The 24,175-nt window shown below is 39.6% G+C and overlaps 2 protein-coding genes across 3 annotated transcripts in view; one reads left to right on the plus strand and one right to left on the minus strand.

Moving 5' to 3' along the window:
- The window catches only part of LOC139760522 (uncharacterized), a 35,668-nt gene extending 21,532 nt beyond the window's left edge, over positions 1 to 14,136 (minus strand). The window contains exons 1-3 of the mRNA XM_071683827.1: positions 13,971 to 14,136; positions 11,022 to 11,141; positions 3,637 to 3,819 (exon numbers count right to left, since the gene is read on the minus strand). Of these exons, the coding sequence (XP_071539928.1) occupies positions 3,637 to 3,819; positions 11,022 to 11,141; positions 13,971 to 14,036 (369 nt within the window). The 5' untranslated portion in view covers positions 14,037 to 14,136. The remainder of the gene's footprint in view (positions 1 to 3,636; positions 3,820 to 11,021; positions 11,142 to 13,970) is intronic.
- LOC139760523 (diacylglycerol lipase-beta-like) overlaps positions 1 to 24,175 on the plus strand; it is a 128,226-nt gene that overhangs the window by 32,488 nt on the left and 71,563 nt on the right. Inside the window, exons 1-2 of one of the 2 annotated variants that reach the window (XM_071683828.1) lie at positions 18,882 to 19,101; positions 21,326 to 21,431. In XM_071683828.1, coding sequence (XP_071539929.1) covers positions 21,337 to 21,431 — 95 coding nt within the window. In that variant the 5' untranslated portion in view covers positions 18,882 to 19,101; positions 21,326 to 21,336. Of the gene's footprint in view, positions 1 to 18,881; positions 19,102 to 21,325; positions 21,432 to 24,175 lie in introns of those variants that run through there. The other variant, XM_071683829.1, reaches the window with a different exon arrangement.

Below are 24,175 nucleotides of genomic sequence, written 5' to 3' on the forward strand. Positions count from 1 at the left end.
TAAGAGAGATGTGTGGAAATAAAAAGAGCATGGTTGAGAGAGCAGAAGAGGGTGTTTTGAAATGGTTTGGTCACATGGAGAGAATGAGTGAGGAAAGACTGACCAAGAGGATATATGTGTCGGAGGTGGAGGGAACGAGGAGAAGAGGGAGACCAAATTGGAGGTGGAAAGATGGAGTGAAAATGATTTTGTGTGATCGGGGCCTGAACATGCAGGAGGGTGAAAGGAGGGCAAAGAATAGAGTGAATTGGAGCGATCTGGTATACTGGGGTTGACGTGCTGACAGTGGATTGAATCAAGGCATGTGTATGGGGGTGGGTTGGGCCATTTCTTTCGTCTGTTTCCTTGCGCTACCTCGCAAATGCGGGAGACAGCGACAAAGCCAAAAAAAAAAAAAAAAAAAAAAAAAAAAAAAAATATATATATATATATATATATATTTATTAAAAAAGGGGGTGACTGTATTGTTGACTGGTTGGTAAGGTTATTTAATGTATGTATGACTCATGGTGAGGTGCCTGAGGATTGGCGGAATGCGTGCATAGTGCCATTGTACAAAGGCAAAGGTGATAAGAGTGAGTGCTCAAATTACAGAGGTATAAGTTTGTTGAGTATTCCTGGTAAATTATATGGGAGGGTACTGATTGAGAGGGTGAAGGCATGTACAGAGCATCAGATTGGGGAAGAGCAGTGTGGTTTCAGAAGTGGTAGAGGATGTGTGGATCAGGTGTTTGCTTTGAAGAATGTATGTGAGAAATACTTAGAAAAGCAAATGGATTTGTATGTAGCATTTATGGATCTGGAGCAGGCATATGATAGAGTTGATAGAGATGCTCTGTGGAAGGTATTAGGAATATATGGTGTGGGAGGCAAGTTGTTAGAAGCAGTGAAAAGTTTTTATCGAGGATGTAAGGCATGTGTACGTGTAGGAAGAGAGGAAAGTGATTGGTTCTCAGTGAATGTAGGTTTGCGGCAGGGGTGTGTGATGTCTCCATGGTTGTTTAATTTGTTTATGGATGGGGCTGTTAGGGAGGTGAATGCAAGAGTTTTGGAAAGAGGGGCAAGAATGAAGTCTGTTGTGGATGAGAGAGCTTGGGAAGTGAGTCAGTTGTTGTTCGCTGATGATACAGCGCTGGTGGCTGATTCATGTGAGAAACTTCACAAGCTGGTGACTGAGTTTGGTAAAAAGTGTGAAAGAAGAAAGTTAAGAGTAAATGTGAATAAGAGCAAGGTTATTAGGTACAGTAGGGTTGAGGGTCAAGTCAATTGGGAGGTAAGTTTGAATGGAGTAAAACTGGAGGAAGTAAAGTGTTTTAGATATCTGGGAGTGGATCTGGCAGCGGATGGAACCATGGAAGCGGAAGTGAATCATAGGGTGGGGGAGGGGGCGAAAATCCTGGGAGCCTTGAAGAATGTGTGGGAGTCGAGAACATTATCTCGGAAAGCAAAAATGGGTATGTTTGGAGGAATAGTGGTTCCAACAATGTTGTATGGTTGCGAGGCATGGGCTATGGATAGAGTTGTGCACAGGAGGGTGGATGTGCTGGAAATGAGATGTTTGAGGACAATGTGTGGTGTGAGGTGGTTTGATCGAGTAAGTAACGTATGGGTAAGAGAGATGTGTGGAAATAAAAAGAGCGTGGTTGAGAGAGCAGAAGAGGGTGTTTTGAAATGGTTCGGGCACATGGAGAGAATGAGTGAGGAAAGATTGACCAAGAGGATATATGTGTCGGAGGTGGAGGGAACGAGGAGAAGTGGGAGACCAAATTGGAGGTGGAAAGATGGAGTGAAAAAGATTTTGTGTGATCGGGGCCTGAACATGCAGGAGGGTGGAAGGAGGGCAAGGAATAGAGTGAATTGGATCGATGTGGTATACTGGGGTTGACGTGCTGTCAGTGGATTGAATCAGGGCATGTGAAGTGTCTGGGGTAAACCATGGAAAGCTGTGTAGGTATGTGTATTTGCGTGTGTGGACGTATGTATATACATGTGTATGGGGGTGGGTTGGGCCATTTCTTTCGTCTGTTTCCTTGCGCTACCTCGCAAATGCGGGAGACAGCGGCAAAAAAAAAAAAAAAAAAAAATATATATATATATATATATATATATATATATATATATATATATATATATATATGTGTGTGTGTGTGTGTGTGGAAATAAACAGAGCGTGGTTGAGAGAGCAGAAGAGGGTGTTTTGAAATGGTTTGGGCACATGGAGAGAATGAGTGAGGAAAGATTGACCAAGAGGATATATGTGTCGGAGGTGGAGGGAACGAGAAGAGGGAGACCAAATTGGAGGTGGAAAGATGGAGTGAATAAGATTTTTTGTGATCGGGGCCTGAACATGCAGGAGGGTGAAAGGAGGGCAAGGAATAGAGTGAATTGGAGCGATGTGGTATACCGGGGTTGACGTGCTGTCAGTGGATTGAATCAGGGCATGTGAAGCGTCTGGGGTAAACCATGGAAAGCTGTGTAGGTATGTATATTTGCGTGTGTGGACGTATGTATATACATGTGTATGGGGATGGGTTGGGCCATATCTTTCGTCTGTTTCCTTGCGCTACCTCGCAAACGCGGGAGACAGCGACAAAGCAAAAAAAAAAATATATATATATATATATATATATATATATATATATATATATATATATATATATATATATATATATATATATACATATATATATATATATATATATATACACCTACCGCTAGGGGTGGATGAGCAGCTGGGTTGACTATGGAACAAATGCCGCAACCAGGATTCGAACCTATGTGCCTGACCCTGGGTAGCCCATGAATGTGTCACGGTCAGGAATGCTAACTGCTACACCACGGGCTGCATCATTCAATAATGCCCACTTTCAATATCTCATACTCACCCATGTATATGTTTTATACCAAGAATTCCCACTTACTTCTTTTTGAGAACACTACCCCAAAAGCTAAACTGCCAAATTACCCAATTCTGCATTCAGATCACCACAAATACCTGAACTCTTGCATCGCAAGTACTGATACACTCAGTTTCTCCCAAAGCACTCTACTCTCTTCCTCAATTCACCGAAATTCCAGGTGCATAAACACTAATAATCATCCATGCTTTGTTACCCACTTTCATTTTCCCCCGAATCAGTCTTGGGCTCACTTCCTCACACTTCACATGACTGCAAAAGAAATCTTACCCTTTGCTTTGTGCTTGCCCTGCCACTTTGGCTAAATCTTGACTTAAGTATGTATATGGGTACTCATACTAACCCCTGACTTTACACCTATGACATTTCCAAACCAAGCTTTCCCCTACCTTGCACTTTGTTTCACTTGGAGCTACCTCTCCCTTCTCATCTTGGTTACATCCTCAAACATTCTAACACCCCAGCCAAAGCCTTTGAGGAGGATGAACACTCCTCACTTGGCCACTTCCATTAATCCAACTTTTAGAAATTGAGACAAGGAGGGGAAAGTTTCCAGCCCCCTGCTCCCAACCCTCTTAGTTACCTTCTATGACACAAAGGGAACACATGGGAAGCATTTCTTCTCTCTTAACCCCAAGGATAGTAATATCTCAAAACTATCTTCTTCATTGAAATTAGTTCTAACAAGGCCATTAAGATATCTTGAGGTAGTACTTACATCTGTCTCCTTCTCAGCTTCTGAATGACAGAGCTGTAGAAAGACAAAGTTTGCCTTTTTCACCCCTGTTTCTGTGGCAAAGGAAAGAGGAACCCCTAAGCCTATCTTAGATCCAATCCGAAGCTCAGCAAAATTATTGATATTCTGGAGTTCTAGATCATCAACATGGGTAGTGTTGGTGCCCTGAAAAATACAATTTAATAATTTTATTACATAATTCATTTCTGATTCACTGCAATAGTAAATAAATATCAATGGTATTTTTGGAAGCATTTTTGAATTATCATTTATAATCCTGACAATTACAAAAAAAAAGACAAAATAAAAATCTTAAGAGCATTTTGGTAAATAACTATGATATAGGCCAGCACTCTCTTAGATTAATTACACCTTGAGTAATGGAACTGATTGGAAAAAGGCTGTCATAAGCACAAGAGTATCATCTGGCATATGGTAATTTCAGTACCATCAACTTAATTTTTTCCCATCTGCCCTGCCTTTACAAGATAGCATCAGGAAGAGACAAACACTCTCAATTCCTTATATCCAGTCTCAAAGCAGTGATGAATAACATGTCAAAATTAGTCTACTATCCACAGCCAAGCCCCGTGGCCTACTCCATGGCCTTCCTTGACAATTTCTTATGCCCTGATTTTACTCACTTTAATCAACTCTCAACTACCATATTAACCACTTTTGCATTAAAATCACCCATCACTAATTCTCAATACTTAACATCTAAATTACTGACAAAGTTACTCAGCTCTATCTAAAACACTCTCCTCTCTTCCTCACCCTTCTCATTAACAGGTGCTTAGCACTGAAAATCACACACCAGTCATAATGCACTTTCAATTTTCCCCAAATCAGTCTGGGGCTCACTTCCTTACACCTTTTCACACATTCCCACAACACCCCCTTCAGCAGAAGTGTGATCCCATGCTTTTTTTTATGTTGAAGGTCCCAGCCATAGAATAAAGTCCACATCAAGGCTGAGCCTTAATTGAAGTATAGAGAGAATTATGAAACAGAGAAAGAAAAGACAAGGGAAAGTATTCAAAAATTTTTGAGAAAGTGAAAAACCTGTCTTTTGAAATGTGCCAGGTTATAGTTATTTGGAAAGACATGAAAGCATAGAGATATCCAGAGCTTCGATGTGTAGAGAAAGAAGCAGATATCAAAATGGCCCACCCTTGAGTTGCTGATGGCCACGGTAATCGTGATGCAGCAGCTTGTTGAGTATTGCGTGGTCTAGCTAGTGGTGTGGACACACAAGCATCCAGCTCTTGGGAGCAGAACCCAAAGTAATACCCATAGAAGAGGGAAAGTGAACCCACATTGTGGCATAGGGCAAAGGGGTCAAGTTTGGAAGTTAGCCTTGGAAGTTAGCCTGGGACACTTTATAAGATGGATTGCTTTAGACTCAACTCTGTCAAGTAAGGATGCAGAACTAGAACCACCCCAAATGTGAGAACAGTACTCCATAGAAGGATGAATCAATCCCTTGTTTAAATGGAGCAACCATTCAGAAGAGAATAAGTTTTGACATCTAAACAGAACATCCAGTTTCTTAGAGGCAGACTTAGCTATTCCTGTAATGTGTGGTTTCCAAGAAAGAGTGGCTGTTGCAGTAATGCCAAGTATGTTCAATTAGTCAAGAGGGGGTATTACAGAACGCTTAAAGGAGACACAAAGGTTGTGAGGAGTTTTCAATAGAGAGATGGGTAGAAAATGGGTCTCAGAGGCATTGAACTTAAGATTTTGTGTACCCCACTGAGATATCCTGTCCAAGTCTGAGTTTATTGAGTAGGCTGTGTCAAGACAAGATGCAGATCAAGTGAGAGAAGAGGGAGCAGAATAAAATGATGTGCATGAATGCAGTGTTGAGTTTTCAGCATAAGAGTGCATTGGATTATATATGGAGAGGAAATCATTGAGAAAAAATTAAAAACAATAAAAACAATAAATTGACAAAGAGGATATATGTGTCAGAGGTGGAAGGAACAAGGAGAGGCAGGAGACCAAATTGGAGGTGGAAGGATGGAGTGAAAAAATTCTGAGTGATCGGGGCCTGAACATACAGGAGGGTGAAAGGCATGTAAGCAATAGAGTGAACTAGAGCGATGTGGTATACCGGGGTCAATGTGCTGTCAATGGATTGAATCAGGGCATGTGAAGCATGTGAAGCATCTAAACCATGGAAAGGTCTATGGGTCCTGGATGTGGAAAGAGAGTTGTGGTTTCGGTGCATTATACACAACAGCTAGAGACTGAGTGTGAACGAATGTGGCCTTTTTTGTTTTTTCCAGGCACTAACTCGCTGGAAGGGGGTGGGGGGATGCTATTCATGTGCAGTGGGGTGGCAACGGGAATGGATGGAGGCAGCAAGTATGAATATGTACATGTGTACGTATGTATGTGTCTGTGTATGTATATTCTATCCCCTGGGGATAGGGGAGAAAGAATACTTCCCACGTATTCCCTGCGTGTTGTAGAAGGCGACTAAAAGGGAAGGGAGTGGGGGGCTGGAAATCCTCCCCTCTCATTTTTTTTTAATTTTCCAAAAGAGGGAACAGAGAAGGGGGCCAGGAGAGGATATCCCCTCAAAGGCCCAGTCCTCTGTTCTTAACGCTACCTTGCTAGCGCGGGATATGGCAGATAGTATGAAAGAAAGATGTATATATATGTATATGCTGAAATGTATATGTATATATACATTTATCCCTGGGGACAGGGGATGTATATGTATGTGTACATTTATCCCTGGGGATAGGGGATTAAGAATACTTCCCACGTATTCCCTACGTGTCGTAGAAGGCGACTAAAAGGGGAGGGAGCGGGGGGCTGGAAATCCTCCCCTCTCGTTTTTTTTTAATTTTCCAAAAGAAGGAACAGAGGGGGCCAGGTGAGGATATTCCAAAAAAGGCCCAGTCCTCTGTTCCTAACGCTACCTCGCTAATTCGGGAAATGGCGAAGTTAAAAGAAAGAAAAAAAAAATGTGTGTATGAGCATTTTTGTATATACATGTGTATGCGGGTGGGTTGGGCCATTCCTTGTCTGTTTCCTTCCGCTACCTCACTGACGTGGGAGACGGCGATTAAGTATAATAAATAATAAAAATAAAAAATTGTGAAATCAAGCCTTTCAAAAAAGGAAAACTAAGGCCCCAATACATTATGCACACAGCTAACTGGTCACTATCAATCAAAATTCAGCACAAAGAATAAAGAAAAGGTTAACGACAAAATATCCGATCACAATGATGCAATAAAAAGATATTGAAATAACAGAGTATTCAACTTTAACAGAATGCAGCATCAAAACTTGATGGATTTCAAGCTACTTTCCTTAAAAAACAAAGGTAACCAAAGCAAATGCAATTATGTTACTGATGAGACAAAGCTCAAAACAAAAGAGTATTACAAATACTTACAAATTGCATAAGAAATACCAATACACAAAGGAGGATCCAAACTATAATGAAGGCCAACATGAAATTTATGCTTGGAAAGGGTGCATAAAATTTTCCTTGACTCTGTAAAGGCATCTGATGAAGTAAGCTACTGTACAGAAATAGAAAGCAGTGACAAAATAGGAATGATAAACTAAGAATATGGATCTAGGAGTTTCTACGAGAAAAGTCAATACAGTGTCAATTACAATCATGCATGATAAAAAAAACACACTACATGGGGTACCATAAAGAAAAGTCAAAGCTCCAATGCTGGGTGCATAAAATTTTCCTTGACTCTGTAAAGGCATCTGATGAAGTAAGCTACTGTACAGAAATAGAAAGCAGTGACAAAATAGGAATGATAAACTAAGAATATGGATCTAGGAGTTTCTACGAGAAAAGTCAATACTGTCAATTACAGTCATGCATGATAAAAAACACACTCTACATGGGGTACCGTAGAGAAAAGTCAAAGCTCCAATGCTGGTTATATTATGAAATAAGACAAAGACAAAAGTAAAAGAGAATATTTTCTGACATTTTGCAGCTAGAGAACACCAATGAATAAAATGCACAGGAGAATTAAATATGATTTATAAGTGGACAGCTGCATAAACTAATGGAATTTAATGGAGAAAAAAAGTAAAGTTTTGAATGAAAAGCATTTTCTCTCTGTAGTGTATCCCGTGATATAATGAAAGAGCCAAGCCTCCCTACCATCCCAGTAAGGTTTATGCCTCTTACTCCTTCATGTACCAATTAAACAGGAGTCACAGTATCAGCTCATGCAGGAACATCTGTCCAATTACCTAACCACCTTAGCACACCACATATATAGTTGGTGACTGAAGTTGGAAAAGTGTGTGAAAGGAAAAAGTTGAGAGGAAATGTGAATAAGAGCAAGGTTATTAGGCTCAGTAGGGTTGAGGGACAAGTTAATTGGGATGTAAGTTTGAATGGAGAAAAATTGGAGGAAGTGAAGTGTTTTAGATATCTGGGATTGGACTTGGCAGCAGATGGAACCATGGAAGCAGAAGTGCGTCACAGGGTGGGGGAGGGGGCAAAGGTTCTGGGAGCGATGAAGAATGTGTGGAAGGAGAGAACGTTATCTTAGAGAGCAAAAATAAGTATGTTTGAAGGAACACAAGTCCCAAAAATGTTATATGGTTGCAAGGCATGGGCTATAGATAGGGTTGTATGGAGGAGGGTGGATGTGTTGGAAATGAAAAGTTTGAGGACAATATGTGGTGTGAGGTGGTTTGATCGAGTAAGGAATAAAAGGGTAAGAGAGACTGTGTGGAAATAAAAAGAATGTGGTTGAGAGAGCAGAAGAGGGTAAGTTGAAATAGCTTGGGCATACAGAGAGAATAAGCGAGAAAAGATTGACAAAGAGGATACATGTGGCGCTACCTCATTGAAGCAGGGGGTAGCGATGCTGTTTCCTGTAGGGCGCAGTAGTGCCAGGAATGGATGAAGACAAACAAGTATGAATATGAACATGTGTATATATGTATACATCTGTGTATGTATATGTATTATTCATTTTTTATCATACTTTGTCAATGTCTCCCACGTTAGTGAGGTAGTGCAAGGAAACAGATGAAAGGATGGCCTAACCCAGCCACATACAAATGTATGTACATAAACGCCCACACACGCACATATACATACCTATACATTTCAACGTATACATACATATACATTTCAACGTATACATACATATACATACACAGACATATACATATATACACACATGTACATATTCATACTTGCTGCCTTCATCCATTCCAATTGCCACCCTGCCACACATGAAATGGCACCCCCCTACCCAACACGCACGCACGAGGTAGCGCTAGGAAAAGACAACAAAGGCCACATTCGTTCACACTTAGTCTCTAACTGTTATGTGTAATGCACCGAAACCACAGCTTCCTTTCCACATCCAGGCCCCGTAAATCTTTCCATGGTTTACATAAGACGCTTCACATGCCGTGGTTCAATCCACTGATAGCACCTCCACCCCGCTATAGCATATCGTTCCAATTCACTATTCCTTGCACGCCTTTCACCCTCCTGTATGTTCAGGCCCCAATCGCTTAAAATCTTTTTCACTCCATCCTTCCACCTCCAATTTGGTCTCCCACTTCTCATTCCCTCCATCTCTGACACATATATCCTCTCTGTCATCTTTCCTCACTCATTCTCTACATGTGACCAAACCATTTCAATACAACCTCTTCTGCTCTCTCAACCTCACTCTTTTTATTACCACACATCTCTCTTACCCTTTTATTACTTACTCGATCAAACCACCTTACACCGCATATTGCCCTCAAACATCTCATTTCCAACACATCCACCCTCCTCCACACAGCCCAATCTATGGCCCATGCCTCACAACCATATAACATTGTTGGAACCACTATTTCTTCAAACATACCCATTTTTGCTCTCCATGATAACGTTCTCGCCTTCCACACATTCTTCAACACTCTCAGAACCTTCGCTCCCTCCCCCACCCTGTGACTTCCATGGTTCCTTAAGCTGCTAAATCCACTCCAAGATATCTAAAACACTTTACTTCCTCCAGTTTTTCTCCATTCAAACTTACCTCCCAATTAACTCGTCCCTCAACCCTACTGAACCTAATAACCTTGTTCTTATTCACATTTCCTCTCAGCTTTCTTCTTTGACACACTTTACCAAACTCAGTCACCAGCTTCTGCAGTTTCTACCCTGAATCAGTCACCAACACTGTATCATCAGTGATCTAAACTGACTCACTTCCCAAGCCCTCTCATCCACAACAGACTGCATACTTGCCCCTCTCTCTGAAATTCTTGCATTCATCTCCCTAACAATCCCATCCATAAATAAATTAAACAACCATGGAGACATTACGCACCCCTGCCGCAAATTGACATTCACTGGGAACTAATCACTTTCCTCTCTTCCTACTCGTGCGCATGCTTTACATCCTCGATAAAAACTTTCCACTGCTTCTAGCAACTTACCTCCCACACTATATAACCTAAATACCTTCCACAGAGCATCTCTATCAGATCTATCATATGCCTTCCCCAGATCCATAAATGCTACATACAAATCCATCTGTTTTTCTAAGTATTTATCAAATACATTCTTCAAAGCAAACACCTGATCCACACATCCTCTACCACTTCTGAAACCATACTGCTCTTCCCCAACCTGATGCTCTGTACATGCCTTTACCCTCTCAATCAATACCCTCCCATATAATTTCCCAGGAATACTCAACAAACTTATGCCTCTGTAATTTGAACCCTCACCATTATCCCCTTTGCCTTTGTACAATGCCAATATGCATGCAATCCACCAATCCTCAGGCACTTCACCATGAACCATACATATATGTATGTGTGTGTATGGGCATTTATGTATATGTATACATATGTGAGTGGATGGACCATTCATCATCTGTTTCCCCAGTATACCACATTGTTCCAATTCACTATATTCCTTCCACACCTCTCATCCTCCTGTCTGTTCAGGCGCTAATTGCTCAAAATCGTATTCACTCCATCTTTCCACTTCCAGTTTGGTCTCCCGCTTCTCCTTGTTCCCTCCACCTCTGACACAAAGCATCTCTATCAACCCTATCATATGCCTTCTCCAGATCCATAAATGCTACACACAAATACATCTGTTTTTCTAAGTATTTCTCACACACATTCTTCAAAGCAAACACCAGATCCACAAATCTTCAACCACTTCTGAAACCAAACTGCTCCTCCCCAATCTGATGATCTGCATATGCCTTCACTTTCTCAATCAATACCCTCCCATACAACTTCCCTGGAATACTCAACAAACTTATGCCTCTGTTGTTTGAACACTCACCATTATCCCCTTTATTGTATACACAGACAACTAAAGAAAGTAATTACTGCACCTTTAGATTTTTTATGATGAGAGTGCCACGAGGAGGTACACGCAAGATTTCACAATGTCGTCTGGAGATGTGAGGACTTGTGAAAACTAAGTCACATGCACTGTTACGCCCAATCACAAACTAAAAAAGAAAGATATTCTGTTACTTGTAACCTAAAAGCTTTATGTACAGCTAACATTTTCCTCCTTATTCTAAAAGGTTCCATTCAAGGATGGGTGCCCTTTTCTTTGCCTGGCACAGTGAAAATAAGAGGACAAAGCGATGAAATACCAGTACAGTAAGTTTACAAAACAGAAAGAAAGATATAGAGAAAACACTTGAATACTCCTAAATAAAAAAGTAGTCCACAATTTGCCAGGTATAGTTTACGTGCAGTCTAATCACAGGTAATATGTGACATATTAAACATGGTACATATCATGGTAAATGGTAGCATGCTTACCCACTTCATGAAGCAGATTCAGTTGTCTAATTGATTATAGAATGTCGTATAACTTCACAAGGCTACGAATAATGTCTACTAGCTTTAACACAAAATTTTGTGGTTGAGTCACTCAAATTACATTATTACCATTCTAAAAAGAATCTACTGAAAAAACATCAGTTTTTGTTCTTATAAATAGGTCTTCAGCAAAGATCTTTGATTTTCAGCAATGATTAATTTTCTTATTCTTGATGCACTCCCTCAACCTGCTATCAATCATTCCAAAAATGTACTTGAGTTGCTGGGATCTCATTACCTAGTTATATTCAGAACAATATTTTTCCTTTATACACTGCAAATATGTATATATTCATGGTGTGAATGTGACATTTCCTTTATAAGGTCATATACAAATTATATACTCAAGAATAACATTACACATCTAGGAGTCATTTTCATGTTCCATTAATATAAAGAAAATAGCTGAGAAAGTAAGAAAGTAAGATCTTGGGTAATAGATCTTCTTCTGTATAACATGACAGGTCAGTGGAAGACATAGGGAAAAAATGAGTGTGCCTATTATATCTCAGTTAGAATACTGAAAAGTAAAAATTATCTTGGCTGCTAGGGATGTATGGTAAGTTTTTCATAGGTTCTGTTGATTTTTTACACAAATTTCGCCTACATTTATAATAACTGATCCTTTCATTGCATATCTGTAGTCATCTGCTCCATGGACATTTGAAAGTATACCCAAATCCCTTTAAGAATAACTCTATCATACATCATTGAAGAAAATTCTCCCAAAAGTAGTATATCTGTGTACTTTCCTCTAATGATGTAAGAGAGTGTCAAGTGCATAAGATTGAGCCTTGAGAGCCCTGGTTGATGGTATGAGTCCTCACTACTCAAGTAATTATGTGATGGTTATGGTTGTTTTCCAGGTGTAATTTCATTCTACATAAACCAACATACATTACACACCTTTTTTTTTTACCAACATAATACCACACATCCAATTGCATCATTTATACAATGGCCTAGAGCAGATGTATACAGATAACAATGATGGAACAACAGGATGGAGAGGCAGGGAGTACTTTCATGAAGATGACAAAATATTGCTAAAGGTGAAATTCAACTTCAGGAAAACAGACCAGGAGAATGTGGATGCTCATGGAGACAGAGACATGGAAGTCCAAGTTCCTTGAATGTGCTCAAGAGGACTTCCAGTATCATCACCTCATGGAGCATATGAGGTCTAGGGGGACAACACCCCATCAGTACTTGACCTCATTTTTCAAAAACAAAACAGAATTAAAAAGATAACAAAATGAAGCACTTTTGGAGAAGAGTGATCATGTTGTACTTGATTCTGACTTTGCAGTGGAGGTGGAAACAACAAAACCCAAAGAGGAAATACAGTTGGGGCAACTATGTAGAGCTGATCAAGTTCCTTGAAAGTGTAGATTGGGAAAGGAATTCCACAACAATAGTATAAGCCAATGTTACAGAACATTCTGTGATATCTACTAGAAGGAGTCAGGACAGGGGTGGCATGAGACACTACTGTAGTAGGACAAATGAATTGGAAAATGGCATCATTCAACATAAAATACCAAAAAGTAAGGACTCATGGATATGGTGTGGAAGATGTAAAAAAGACATCATTGTAGCTAGCATCACTAAAACATACAAGAGAGCAAGAAATGAATACCACAAATTATGGAGGAAAGAATAAAGCAGTTTGGAAAAGGACAATTCAAAGACAATCCAAAGATCTTCCATTGTTTTTCTAGGAGCAAACTATCGACTAAAGAACAACTAATCAAGCTAAGGACTCAAAGGGAACATATTTCTATTTTTATCCCTGGGGATATGTCATAGGTGTCTAAGATGGGTGATAGTAGGGTGTTTAAAATCCTCCCCTCCTGCATTTCTTTTCAATAGAAGAAGCAGAGAAAGGAACTAAGAGAGGATTTTCCTTCTAAGGCTCAGTCATCTCCACTTGACACTACTTCGCTCTTTTGGAAAATGGCAAACATGTATACAAAAATTCTATACCTTTCAGCTATTAATTGAGGTTCCTATGAGTTCTGTTCATATTTTACAAGTTTATTACTTACTTTTACAGTAAATAACCAAACATTTTGTTACACATATCATCTTATCTATAAATGTTTATCAACACGGTATTCAAAATCTGCAATGCAGACCACAGTCAGGAATTACCACAAATGAAAACGATACAGAACTATAATATACAATTATCGTGCAGAACTTAAAGCAAAATAAACGCCAGCGTGATAAATTTCGACCCATTGGTGCGTTTTATTGGCAAAATAACAACTGCCTAAATTTGATACTTATTATAGCTGTCATGTAATGAAAGCTATTGTGAATGCCCTTTCTCAAGTATCTTCGTCGTAAAGCTTGAAGCTCAGCACATATACTACAAAACCATTTTTACTTCTACGAGATCTACACTCTCCTAACTTAAAAAGAGTACTACACATTTTCCTTACTCTGTCTCTTTCAGGACTGAGGAAGTATTTTTCCTCAGAGCCTAGCCGCATAAGATAGAGCTCCATGGTTCAAAATACTCGATCCATTTTGTAAAACGACAGCCAGTTTTATATCTTCACTTTCTTGACCAGTTCTCATTGTTGTTTACCTTCTTTTCGTTCATGTAAAAGAAAACCTGCTATTCGTGAATCCGAAATCTTAAGCATCTTAAATGATAGCCTATAACTGAATAATAGGAAACATGTTAACTACATTGATGATTTGGTAGAATATGAAAATAATTCAGCAATGTTCCATTGAAATACAGACAACTCATAAAAAATTCAAAGATGCGAATATTTTCAAATAAATATGCGCGAAGACCTCACGAACACCAATATTCGTGCTTTTACCTTATAAGTTGAGTACTACAGCAGGAGGCTTTTCAAAAAAGGGACTTTGGAATATATAACCCTAGGATCCCAACCAGTCTCAAAGACTGTTCAGCATTCTGTTGCAGGGACAGTTTGCCAAGCATGGGGAAATTTTATTGTTTTATGGGATATCCAATGCATACAGGGAATCAGAGAAGAAAATTGAGAACATTGAAATCTAAGGAAATTTGCCCTCAGTTATTAAAACAACTATGTACAATGATTTTATAGAAGTTCAATAATTATATTTTCAGCCCATAGAGACAAAGAATGCGTATCTGACATGTCCCGTTTGGAGGTTCGTTCGCAGTTCGTCCAAGGACGTTTCCCTTATGATTTCTCGGCGCCTCGCTTCACTTTAAATGGCCTCTTGCATCCATATCAGTTACTTAGAGCAGTGAAATAACCATGGCGTAAATGTCAGCCCTTTGATAAGAAAATATACTGAATTATGGAAAAATGATCCCAAATTTAAACAATGCCTAATCAAGATTAGTAAGGAACCGCTATATATCCATTTGTGCACTTCACAAATCTAACGGAAGAGCAGGCAAATCAGACAGAAAAACATGTAGCAGGAGCGAAGCTTAGATTGTAAAAGATCTTACTAAATAGTGAGTGTGCTTTTTATGCTAGATGTTTGAGTAGGCAGGAAAAGAAAGTGAAAGTTAGCTGTTACAAGTGCATTTAATCTTTCATCATATGCAGCCGATCACCTTGTTCCATGATAAAGGCAATATGTCCTAACTGAGATAGCAAACAGACTTAAGCAGGGGCGGCGACAGCTTCTAAAAAGCGAGGGGATAGGGGGTTCATTGGAGCAAAAGCTTTCACAATATACTGCATATTGCAGTTCTATACAAGTCTAAACAAAATCAGGGTGTGAGCGCCATGCTTTTCAAAAGGAGTGGGGGGGCCTCATCCCCTCTGCATCCCTTATGTTAAGTGCAGTAGGATAATAGTAAAGGCGACAGACTGTCTGTTGGCAAATATCAGAATACTTTCAAGTACACGGATAAGGTAATATTCAGTAAGTTCTTCATGTTCTACATAAGGCCAAAACTAGAATATGTTTCTCAGACTTGGTCACCGCACCTAAAGAAGCACAAAAAGCCTACTCATAGCGAAGGTCCAGAGAAGGTCAACAGACATGGTATCAAAATTAAGGCAGCTGAGCTACAGGGAAAGGTTGGAGGTTTTTAGTTTACCCACCTTGGAAGAGAGAAGAGTGATGGGTGACCAAATCACAACCTTCAAGCTTCTAAAAGAGATCGACGACGAACTGGACGGTGTACAGTTCATATGTAGTGATATAGCAACCAGACGACATATCATCAAATATACAAGAAACTTGTGAATTACGAAGTAGAGAAATACCTTTATGGTGTAAGAGTGGTGTGTGAATGGATCAGGTTGACTGAAAACTTGTGAATTACGAAGTAGAGAAATACCTTTATGGTGTAAGAGTGGTGTGTGAATGGATCAGGTTGACTGAGGACTTGATTAATGCAGACAGCATTCACGAACTCAAGAGGTTATATGTTAATGTTCAAGAGATGAGGACCCATGAGAGGAAGACTTCCTCTACGCACAGCGCAAGTAGGTAATTACGATGTAGTTCACGTTGGAGGAAGAACTGCCATTGGAAGACGACTAAGTCTAATCTCCCGGGAGAACCTAGGAGGGAAACATCAATAACGTTATTGTAGCTCATTTCAAAGAATTATAAAGTGGTAATGGAAGAGAGCAGCCGATTTTAAGCGCACATGCCTAGGATGTTCAGTCAAAGGAACGTCAGCTGGCGGGAAAGAAAATTAACAAACTGAGCAGCAGTGAAGTGACTAAAGACGGTTCAACACGTACACAGTCAGTGTGTTGGAGAAGCCTTGGCTACAGCAGGAGTGCACTGGGTAAGGTCAACCAGGGACGTCGAGAGCCAGTACGGGCCCTGAGGGCCAACCCCCCCCGTGCAACGGAATTGGGGCCCCGGTAAGATTCTTAAGGGCACTTTATTGATCTTAAATTCTTCAAGAACTTGAAATATCCCAGGTTTGGATAGCAACGAATTCATAAACAAAGTGTGTCATGTAAAGATGAAGTAGGGACAAGGGTTTCTGGCTTGCATGTGTGAAATTAAGTTGGATATGGTAAAAGAAAAAAGAAGCTCAAGGGCAAACCCCTGAGCTCAACAAGAATGAGGATAACATTTCATACAACGAGATGATCCCGCATTGGCATTTCGAACAGCAAGTATACGTTACGGAGAGGAAAAGGTGCAACAGGTGTTAGAAATAAGGGCATGTGAAAGCCAGATGCACATACAGGGATAGGTGTGGAGGATCGCTAGAAATTCCACTGACATATTTAATGAAGCTTCATAAAAAGTCAGATTATAGGAAACAGTTAAGCTGCTTCTGTCATGGAAGAGCGCTACAGGACACAGGCAATGTTATCCCTCGTGCAGCGGCACCATTCATTCCACAGGATACTGCTGACAACACCTCGGTACCAAGCAACGCCTCATCCTTCATGAGCATTTGTAGCAGCACCACAGGATTACCATTTCATCGCTCTTCCTATCATACGCCAACAGAACAGTATTAGCTCCACTCCAAGCACCATCAAGCATTATTTCAAGTTAAAGCCTTCGTTGCTTTGTTAGTTCTGTTTCTGTAATCTTCCCTCAGTCCTCACATACCTTAGGGGATTATACACACGTAGCCTAACGTTACACCATAATCCAATTTAGCATCTCCCCTACTGGACTGTGAACTGCTACCCTGTCATGTCTCTTGTGTTAGACCCTTTCAAATGCTTTTAATGGAGTCGAAATGAAAACATCATATTCCTGATCATTTTCATCAAATTTACAGTCGTTATATCCAAGGGGGTATACATAGAGGGAGGCAACTGGGAAAGTCTCCCCCTTTAGTTAAACATATACAGAAAAATCAATAATAATGATGTTCGTATTAATATCATGTGTTTATTTAACTGTCACTGATTAACTCTACTGGCGATTGAAACAATCTTATCAGTTTCATCACCTTCCCGAAACAGTTACGAAAGTATATAATGAAATTTTCTACTTGAGAAATTAATTTTTGATATATATATATATATATATATATATATATATATATATATATATATATATATATATACTATTCATATTTGATTCATTATACTTTGTCGCTGTCTCCCGCGTTAGCGAAGTAGCGTCAGGAAACAGACGAAAGAATCCCACATACACATGTATATACATACACGTCCACACACGCACATATGCATACCTGTACATTTCAACATATACATATATATACATACACAGACATATACATATATACACATGTACATAATTCATACTTGCTGCCTTTATTCATTCTCGTCGCCACCTCTCCACACATGAAATGACAACCCTATCCCCAATCCCTGGTGATAAGGGAGAAAGAATACTTCCCACGACTAAAGGGGATGGGAGCGGGGGGGCTAGTAACCCTCTCCTTCTTGTATTTTAACTACATCTTCAGAGAATTCATAAGAGAAAGTAGCTACAATAGAGATTATGTATACAGAACAGGAGGAAACATGGAATGAGGTCAAATAACCTTGTTGTGATCACTTGGGAGCGAGATTGGCACAAGGGTTTACGTCTGGGATCATTTGAAGATCAAATCATCTCATTTTCCAGACCCCTCAGACGTTAGTATCGGGCCGTGGGATTATTCAAGGAAATTTGGATCCTCTCATTTTCAGGGCTCATTAAACTATCGCAACCCTAGATTATTGGAAGAAAGTCTGACCATCTTATTATCGGACTCTGCCATCTCCATCAATACGCGACTGCATCATTGTGAACTGTTTGTTTGTGTCCCAACTTGTATGAAACGGACCCGCGACATGAATCTAACATGTGCTTACTATAATTAATGTGTGGGGAATCAGCCTCTAGGACAGCTAAGAGATGGTACGGGTCCATGGTTGATTGCATGAAATTTAGTTTTTAGGCCGTTAATGTTAAGTATTTCAGAGTGGAAGGACGGCAGACGTGTGTGTGGGTTCAGGGTTTACTGTTTAAAGTCAGTAAATGTACAGTTATACTAGAAAATGATAAAGATTTTTAGTTTACTATCATACAAGTAACTATGACCATGATGTCAAATATACGCAATTTTTGTAAAGTATAAGGAGAGGGGCAAATGCCCATCTCTTACGAGTTAGTTATGGAATCACCTGATTATCCCAAATCAATTGTTATTGCATTTTCTGATACCCTTTTATTTCATATTGAATCTGAAATCATCATGGCTAGAGCATGTTTTTATCCGTACCATGTCGTATACCTTGAGAAATGAATTTTTTCTTAAACCTCTTACAACACAGTCTTGTCGAGAGAGGCTCAATCCCTTCTCAGTGAGGCTTCGTAAACCCTTCGACCACGATTCGACTCACGTACTCTGCGATGCATAGAAATGATCCGAAACACCAGTGTTTTCCAAGTTTCCTTACGTCAGTGAGTCACGTTGGATGACCTATCATGTGTATTGATATATCTACGGGAAGGTGTAGATAACGTAGTGGAATGGAATAATCTGTGATATATACCCGTCCTGCAATGATGCCACCGTAATCGCGAAAAGAGTAAGGAGTCGCATAAACTAGAGAAGTGGAAGAAAAGTTGTGGGATTATTACTAATACAACGGCAGTACTTTGAAGGTATGTGCACTACATAACACAAGTTTTACAAGTTTCTGTGACAAGGATGAGGTTTTACTATTTTATGGGTATAAGTGTCGAGCAAGGAGCACCTCATAGCTGAGTATGGTATATGGTTGTATGGATTCTGTATATTTATTGTACGTCGACCCAAATCACTGAAGTATTAAACTTCACTCGTAACATATATTAAGATATATATGCACCTAGAAACCACAGCCAGAGTACTGTTGTCTTGAGGGAGTCAAGAGTCACTGTGTGAAATTATCTCCCCCTCATGTAAAAGAATACTAAACTGGGGAAGGCTTTTATTTAAAGTGTGGGGAGGAAGTGGCCTTAATACGACCAGAGGAAATAACCTTATTTTGCCCCAACCAGTGAACTCTGCCTTTATAATCCCTAAACCTCGTGCAGCTCGACACAAAGTGCAGTAAAGTAGTGCTATGTATAGTAAACATCAAATGAATTGATGAACACAATTATACACAGAGCAATCTAACAACTACCTAACACCCACTGTCATAGTGGTGAGGTGCTTCAGAGCAAGCTTGCCATTACACACATTAGATTTTGATCCTTGTTAGTATCATGCTATAGTGATGATTTTGGTATTTTTATCATAGCTAGAGAGTTCGATGAATCTGATGGCTATAAGTGTTATGAGTGCTACCGTGGTTTAGTCTCCTTTAGCAGGCTGCCTGGTCATCCTGAAGTTCATGTATAAGGCCTAGTGGGATTCAGGGCTCATATTGGTGTATATGGTCACCAAAAATACTTGTTAAAAGTGGAATCAATATTTTTACAATTCAAATGTGGGTAATTTACCAATTCAGCTTCACATTAACAATAACTTTGGATGGAAGACCTGCATTTTAGGTGTTTGACTTCACTCGATATGATTTGACATCCCCAGTTGTATAAAGCACTTACTTAAACCACATAATGAATCTGGACTGCTAAGTAAGTTAGATGAAGATTTTGTAGGCTCTGTTGATTTTTTTAAAGCATATTACCAAAATATCAACACTTAGCAGCTCTAAATGAAGTTTTTACAAATGATGTGGTCATGCTTGACCAGAACCACCAATCCAGTGCTCCAGATATCATACTGACAATTTTGAAGATATGTCAGTGCAAGCCAAAATGGTAACTCTTAGATGTCAGGTTGAAACATTGACAGAATTTCCCCCTCATATCTGGATGATACTGTGTGGCAGAAGCCTAACGAATTCAGTGAGATGTTAAATTGTATACAACAATGTTATGGAAAATAGATAGGTAATGCACATGTAGAAAAAATGAACAGAACCTGTGAAAACAACACTTAACCCCCACAGTAGTCCAGGTTTATCATTCACTTGAAATATATTCTTTAAGTGATTTAGACACCAATAATATAGGATTACCACTATGGAGATTGAGTGACTTCTCTGATGCTGTTGTAGTGTTATGATAAAACAGTAACAGATGTAGAGCATATTATTTTGTTGAACTATTAGATTAGGTGATACAGGTTGACATCCTGTAGAACTATTCTCTTCAGAGCTGTTTTGTTATAACATTGTCAGTTGCCGGCTGTTTTTATAGTGGAAGAATGGAGGATGAAAGGACTGAGGAGAAGGTTACTGTAGACCATACAGAAGTTTAAGTTGTATGGTAGAGACTATTCAATAGTTGGAGCCCCATGACTCAGACTCTTTCCAGTACTGTGCAAATAGGTCGTCAAACACACACATACACATAACTGTCTAATGCTTCTGTGTGTGTGTGTGTGTGTGTGTGTGTGCACATGCTGAACCAAGGCATATGAAATGCTTGAGGGAACCAGAGAAAAGTTTGTGGGGGCAGATTGTGCATAGGAGGCTCTGGTTTTGGTAGATGTTAGTGAATGAGGCTATTTTTTCATCTGCTCTTGCTACTATCTGGCTAGCATGGGAAATGGTGAATACATGTAAAAAAGAAAATATTATTAGATATTAAGAATGCAAAATCGCCATGACTAGGGCATACAGTTGTGTCTTTCATCTTGGCTATCTTTAAGGAGAGTGGATAGAATGAGTAATGAGGCTATTCAGGTGAATGGTGTGAAAAAACATATTTGTAAAAAAAGTATAGAATGAGAAGACATCCTTTTGGTGTTGGTTTTGTGCAGTTATAGTAATGAGCATTTATTTGGTAGTGTATGTTACATTTGACATTTGATTTTTGTATCCTTGTATTAAAGAGGGAGGTAGGATGCCAGCGCTAGTAGTGTTCCAGCAACGGTGGCGTATTGGAAGTGATGATCTCGTCATCCCAGGCATCATAGAAGTTATGTTGCGTGTAGGATGGTAAGTTACAAAATCCATCTTCTCTTGTTTAGAATAATGGAGTATAATAGGAAAGATACCTTTAAATTAGATTATATGGTTCATGAAGAGATCTGGAAAGGTGCAATGACAGATCCTTTTTGAGATTATTTATGTGTATTACTGTAAATTTTTTTTTTGTCAAATTGCTTTTTTTGCATTCATGTGGTAGCACCTGAAACAAAATACTCCTACATTCACACACATTCAGTTTCTAACGGTGATGTATAATGTACTTGAACCAGAGCTTAACATCCATAGCTGAATGTGAAAGACAGTTCCATGGACTGCATATAATTAGTCCATTATGACAGAGTTTAAGGCAAAAGTATTATCAGTGCTTTCAATGTAATATTGTTCATTGGTGCCATTTCTTCCTTAAGGACAGAGTCCTATGAGCATTTGAGAGAGCACCTGCATTGTGGGTGCTGAAACTCTTTTACCCCCAAAATGAGGCGTATCCATGAGGATTCATCTTTTGTTGATCTATCTTTATCTCTGATACCTGTTCCCAGCTGGAACTCCCTCAAGGGAGTGGCCATGGTAAAATAGTCTCCTTAATCACTGAACTCCAGTGTTGACCATTATAGATTTTATGAAGTCAACATATGCATGTTTGCAGGGACTTGATTACCCAACAATAATATTCCCAGGCCCATGATGTCACTGTATGGAGATGAGGTGGCATGTAGTAGCCAGCCACCATTATCATTCTCTTGTTCAATCTGTTGCAGTGATCACTGGTAGTCCATTACTTGATGTTTGTTGTGTCTTCAATTTTCTTGTAATCTGCTTACAGAGGGTTGGGTACATTCCTTTCCTTGTGGATTTGTTGTGATATTGAATATTAGTAATTTTTTATATTTTGAGAACTTGGTAGACAATACCACTGTCAACTGCCACAGCACAGCATGTTTTGCTGTTTTTCTGTTCAACTTGACTTTAAGACTTGATTTTAATGTATAGTAATTAATGCAGTAATATGGTAATGAAAATGTCCTCAATTTTATGTTGAGAAATGTGCTCCGCCACAAATAGAACAAAACTTTTCTGGCATGTACCTGTTCATTCTAGGATGGAGAAGTTATTGAGAATGTTTTAGAGTAAGCAGTGTAGAAAACTTGAATCTTTATAATACCATTCAGGAGGAGTATAATGCAACAGGTTTTTCTTGTGTCAGTTTGTATTGCAAGCTTTGACCTTTGAGATAATCTTTAAGATCCTTAGTGGTAAGAGACCTCTGATCCCTTTCCTTCTGTTGAGGCATGTGCCTCTCATCCCTTGACAACTACGTGTTCATAATTTGTGGCGTAAGGATTGGTCTGGGCTTGCTTCTCTACCAATTACTCATCTTCACTTTATGATGAGTTTGTTTTTTGGTTGGCCACCACACAGGCTGCCACATAATTCTCTTGAGTCCTTGGAAGTTACAGACATCCTTACCATGGATTAGTATTGAATTCTTTTCTGATTTGTTAAGGAAATAGTGTTTATATGTATAATGATTTATTTTAGTACTTTGTACTCTTATGAATTGTTGATAGAATTTGTAAACAATTCACCTTCTTGTCCATATAATAAGTTTATGGTACGCTTGTTGTCTGTCTTGGACAAATGCATGTTTACCATATGGCGTCCTAGCTACGTTTCTTTGTTGTATACCAACTGACTGTTATATTTCTCTCTTGTGTCTCCCCTGATAATGTGATTATTATACGAAAGTGCACTTGGGAACTTATCGTGTCTCATTTTCCCCGTGGACTCCTAAGAATACACTTGATCACTTGCAGAATTGTGATCCTTTCCAATTCCCTTTCAGATGAGAAACTGCAGACGCTGGTGACTGAGTTTGGTAAAGTGTGTGAAAGAAGAAAGCTGAGAGTAAATGTGAATAAGAGTAAGGTTATTAGGTACAGTAGGGTTGAGGGACAGGTCAATTGGGAAGTAAGTTTGAATGGAGAAAAACTGGAGGTGAAGTGTTTTAGATATCTGGGAGTGGATTTAGCAGCGGATGGAACCATGGAAGTGGAAGTGAATCACAGGGTGGGAGAGGATGTGAAGGTTCTGGGAGCTCTGAAGAATGTATGGAAGGTGAGAACGTTGTCTCGTAGAGCAAAAATGGGTATGATTGAAGGAATAGTGGTTCCAACAATGTTATATGGTTGTGAGGCATGGGCTAAAGATAGGGTTGTGCAGAGGAGGGTGGATGCGTTGGAAATGAAATGTTTAAGGACAGTATGTGGTGTGAGGTGATTTGATTGAGTAAGTAATGAAAGGGTAAGAGAGATGTGTGGTAATAAAAAGAGTGTGGTTGCGAGAGCAGAAGAGGGTGTTTTGAAATGGCTTGGTCGCATGGAGAGAATGAGTAAGGAAAGATTGGCAAAGAGGATATATATGTCGGAGGTGGAGGGAACAAGAAGTGGGAGACTAAATTGGAGGTGGAAGGATGGATTGAAAAAGATTTTGAGCGATCTGGGCACGAACATACAGGAGGGTGAAAGGCATGCAAGGAATAGAGTGAATTGGGACGATGTGGTATACTGTGGTCAACGTGCTGTCAGTGGATCGAACCAGGGCATGTGAGGCGTCTGGGGTAAACCATGGAAAGATTTGTGGGACCTGGATGTGGAAAGGAAGCTGTGGTTTCAGTGCATTACATATGACTGCTAGAGACTGAGTGTGAATGAATGTGCCCTTTGTTGTCTTTTCCTAGTGCTACCTTGTGT

Source organism: Panulirus ornatus, chromosome 37, assembly GCF_036320965.1.
Source record: "Panulirus ornatus isolate Po-2019 chromosome 37, ASM3632096v1, whole genome shotgun sequence".
In the NCBI taxonomy this organism is placed as follows: domain Eukaryota; kingdom Metazoa; phylum Arthropoda; class Malacostraca; order Decapoda; family Palinuridae; genus Panulirus; species Panulirus ornatus.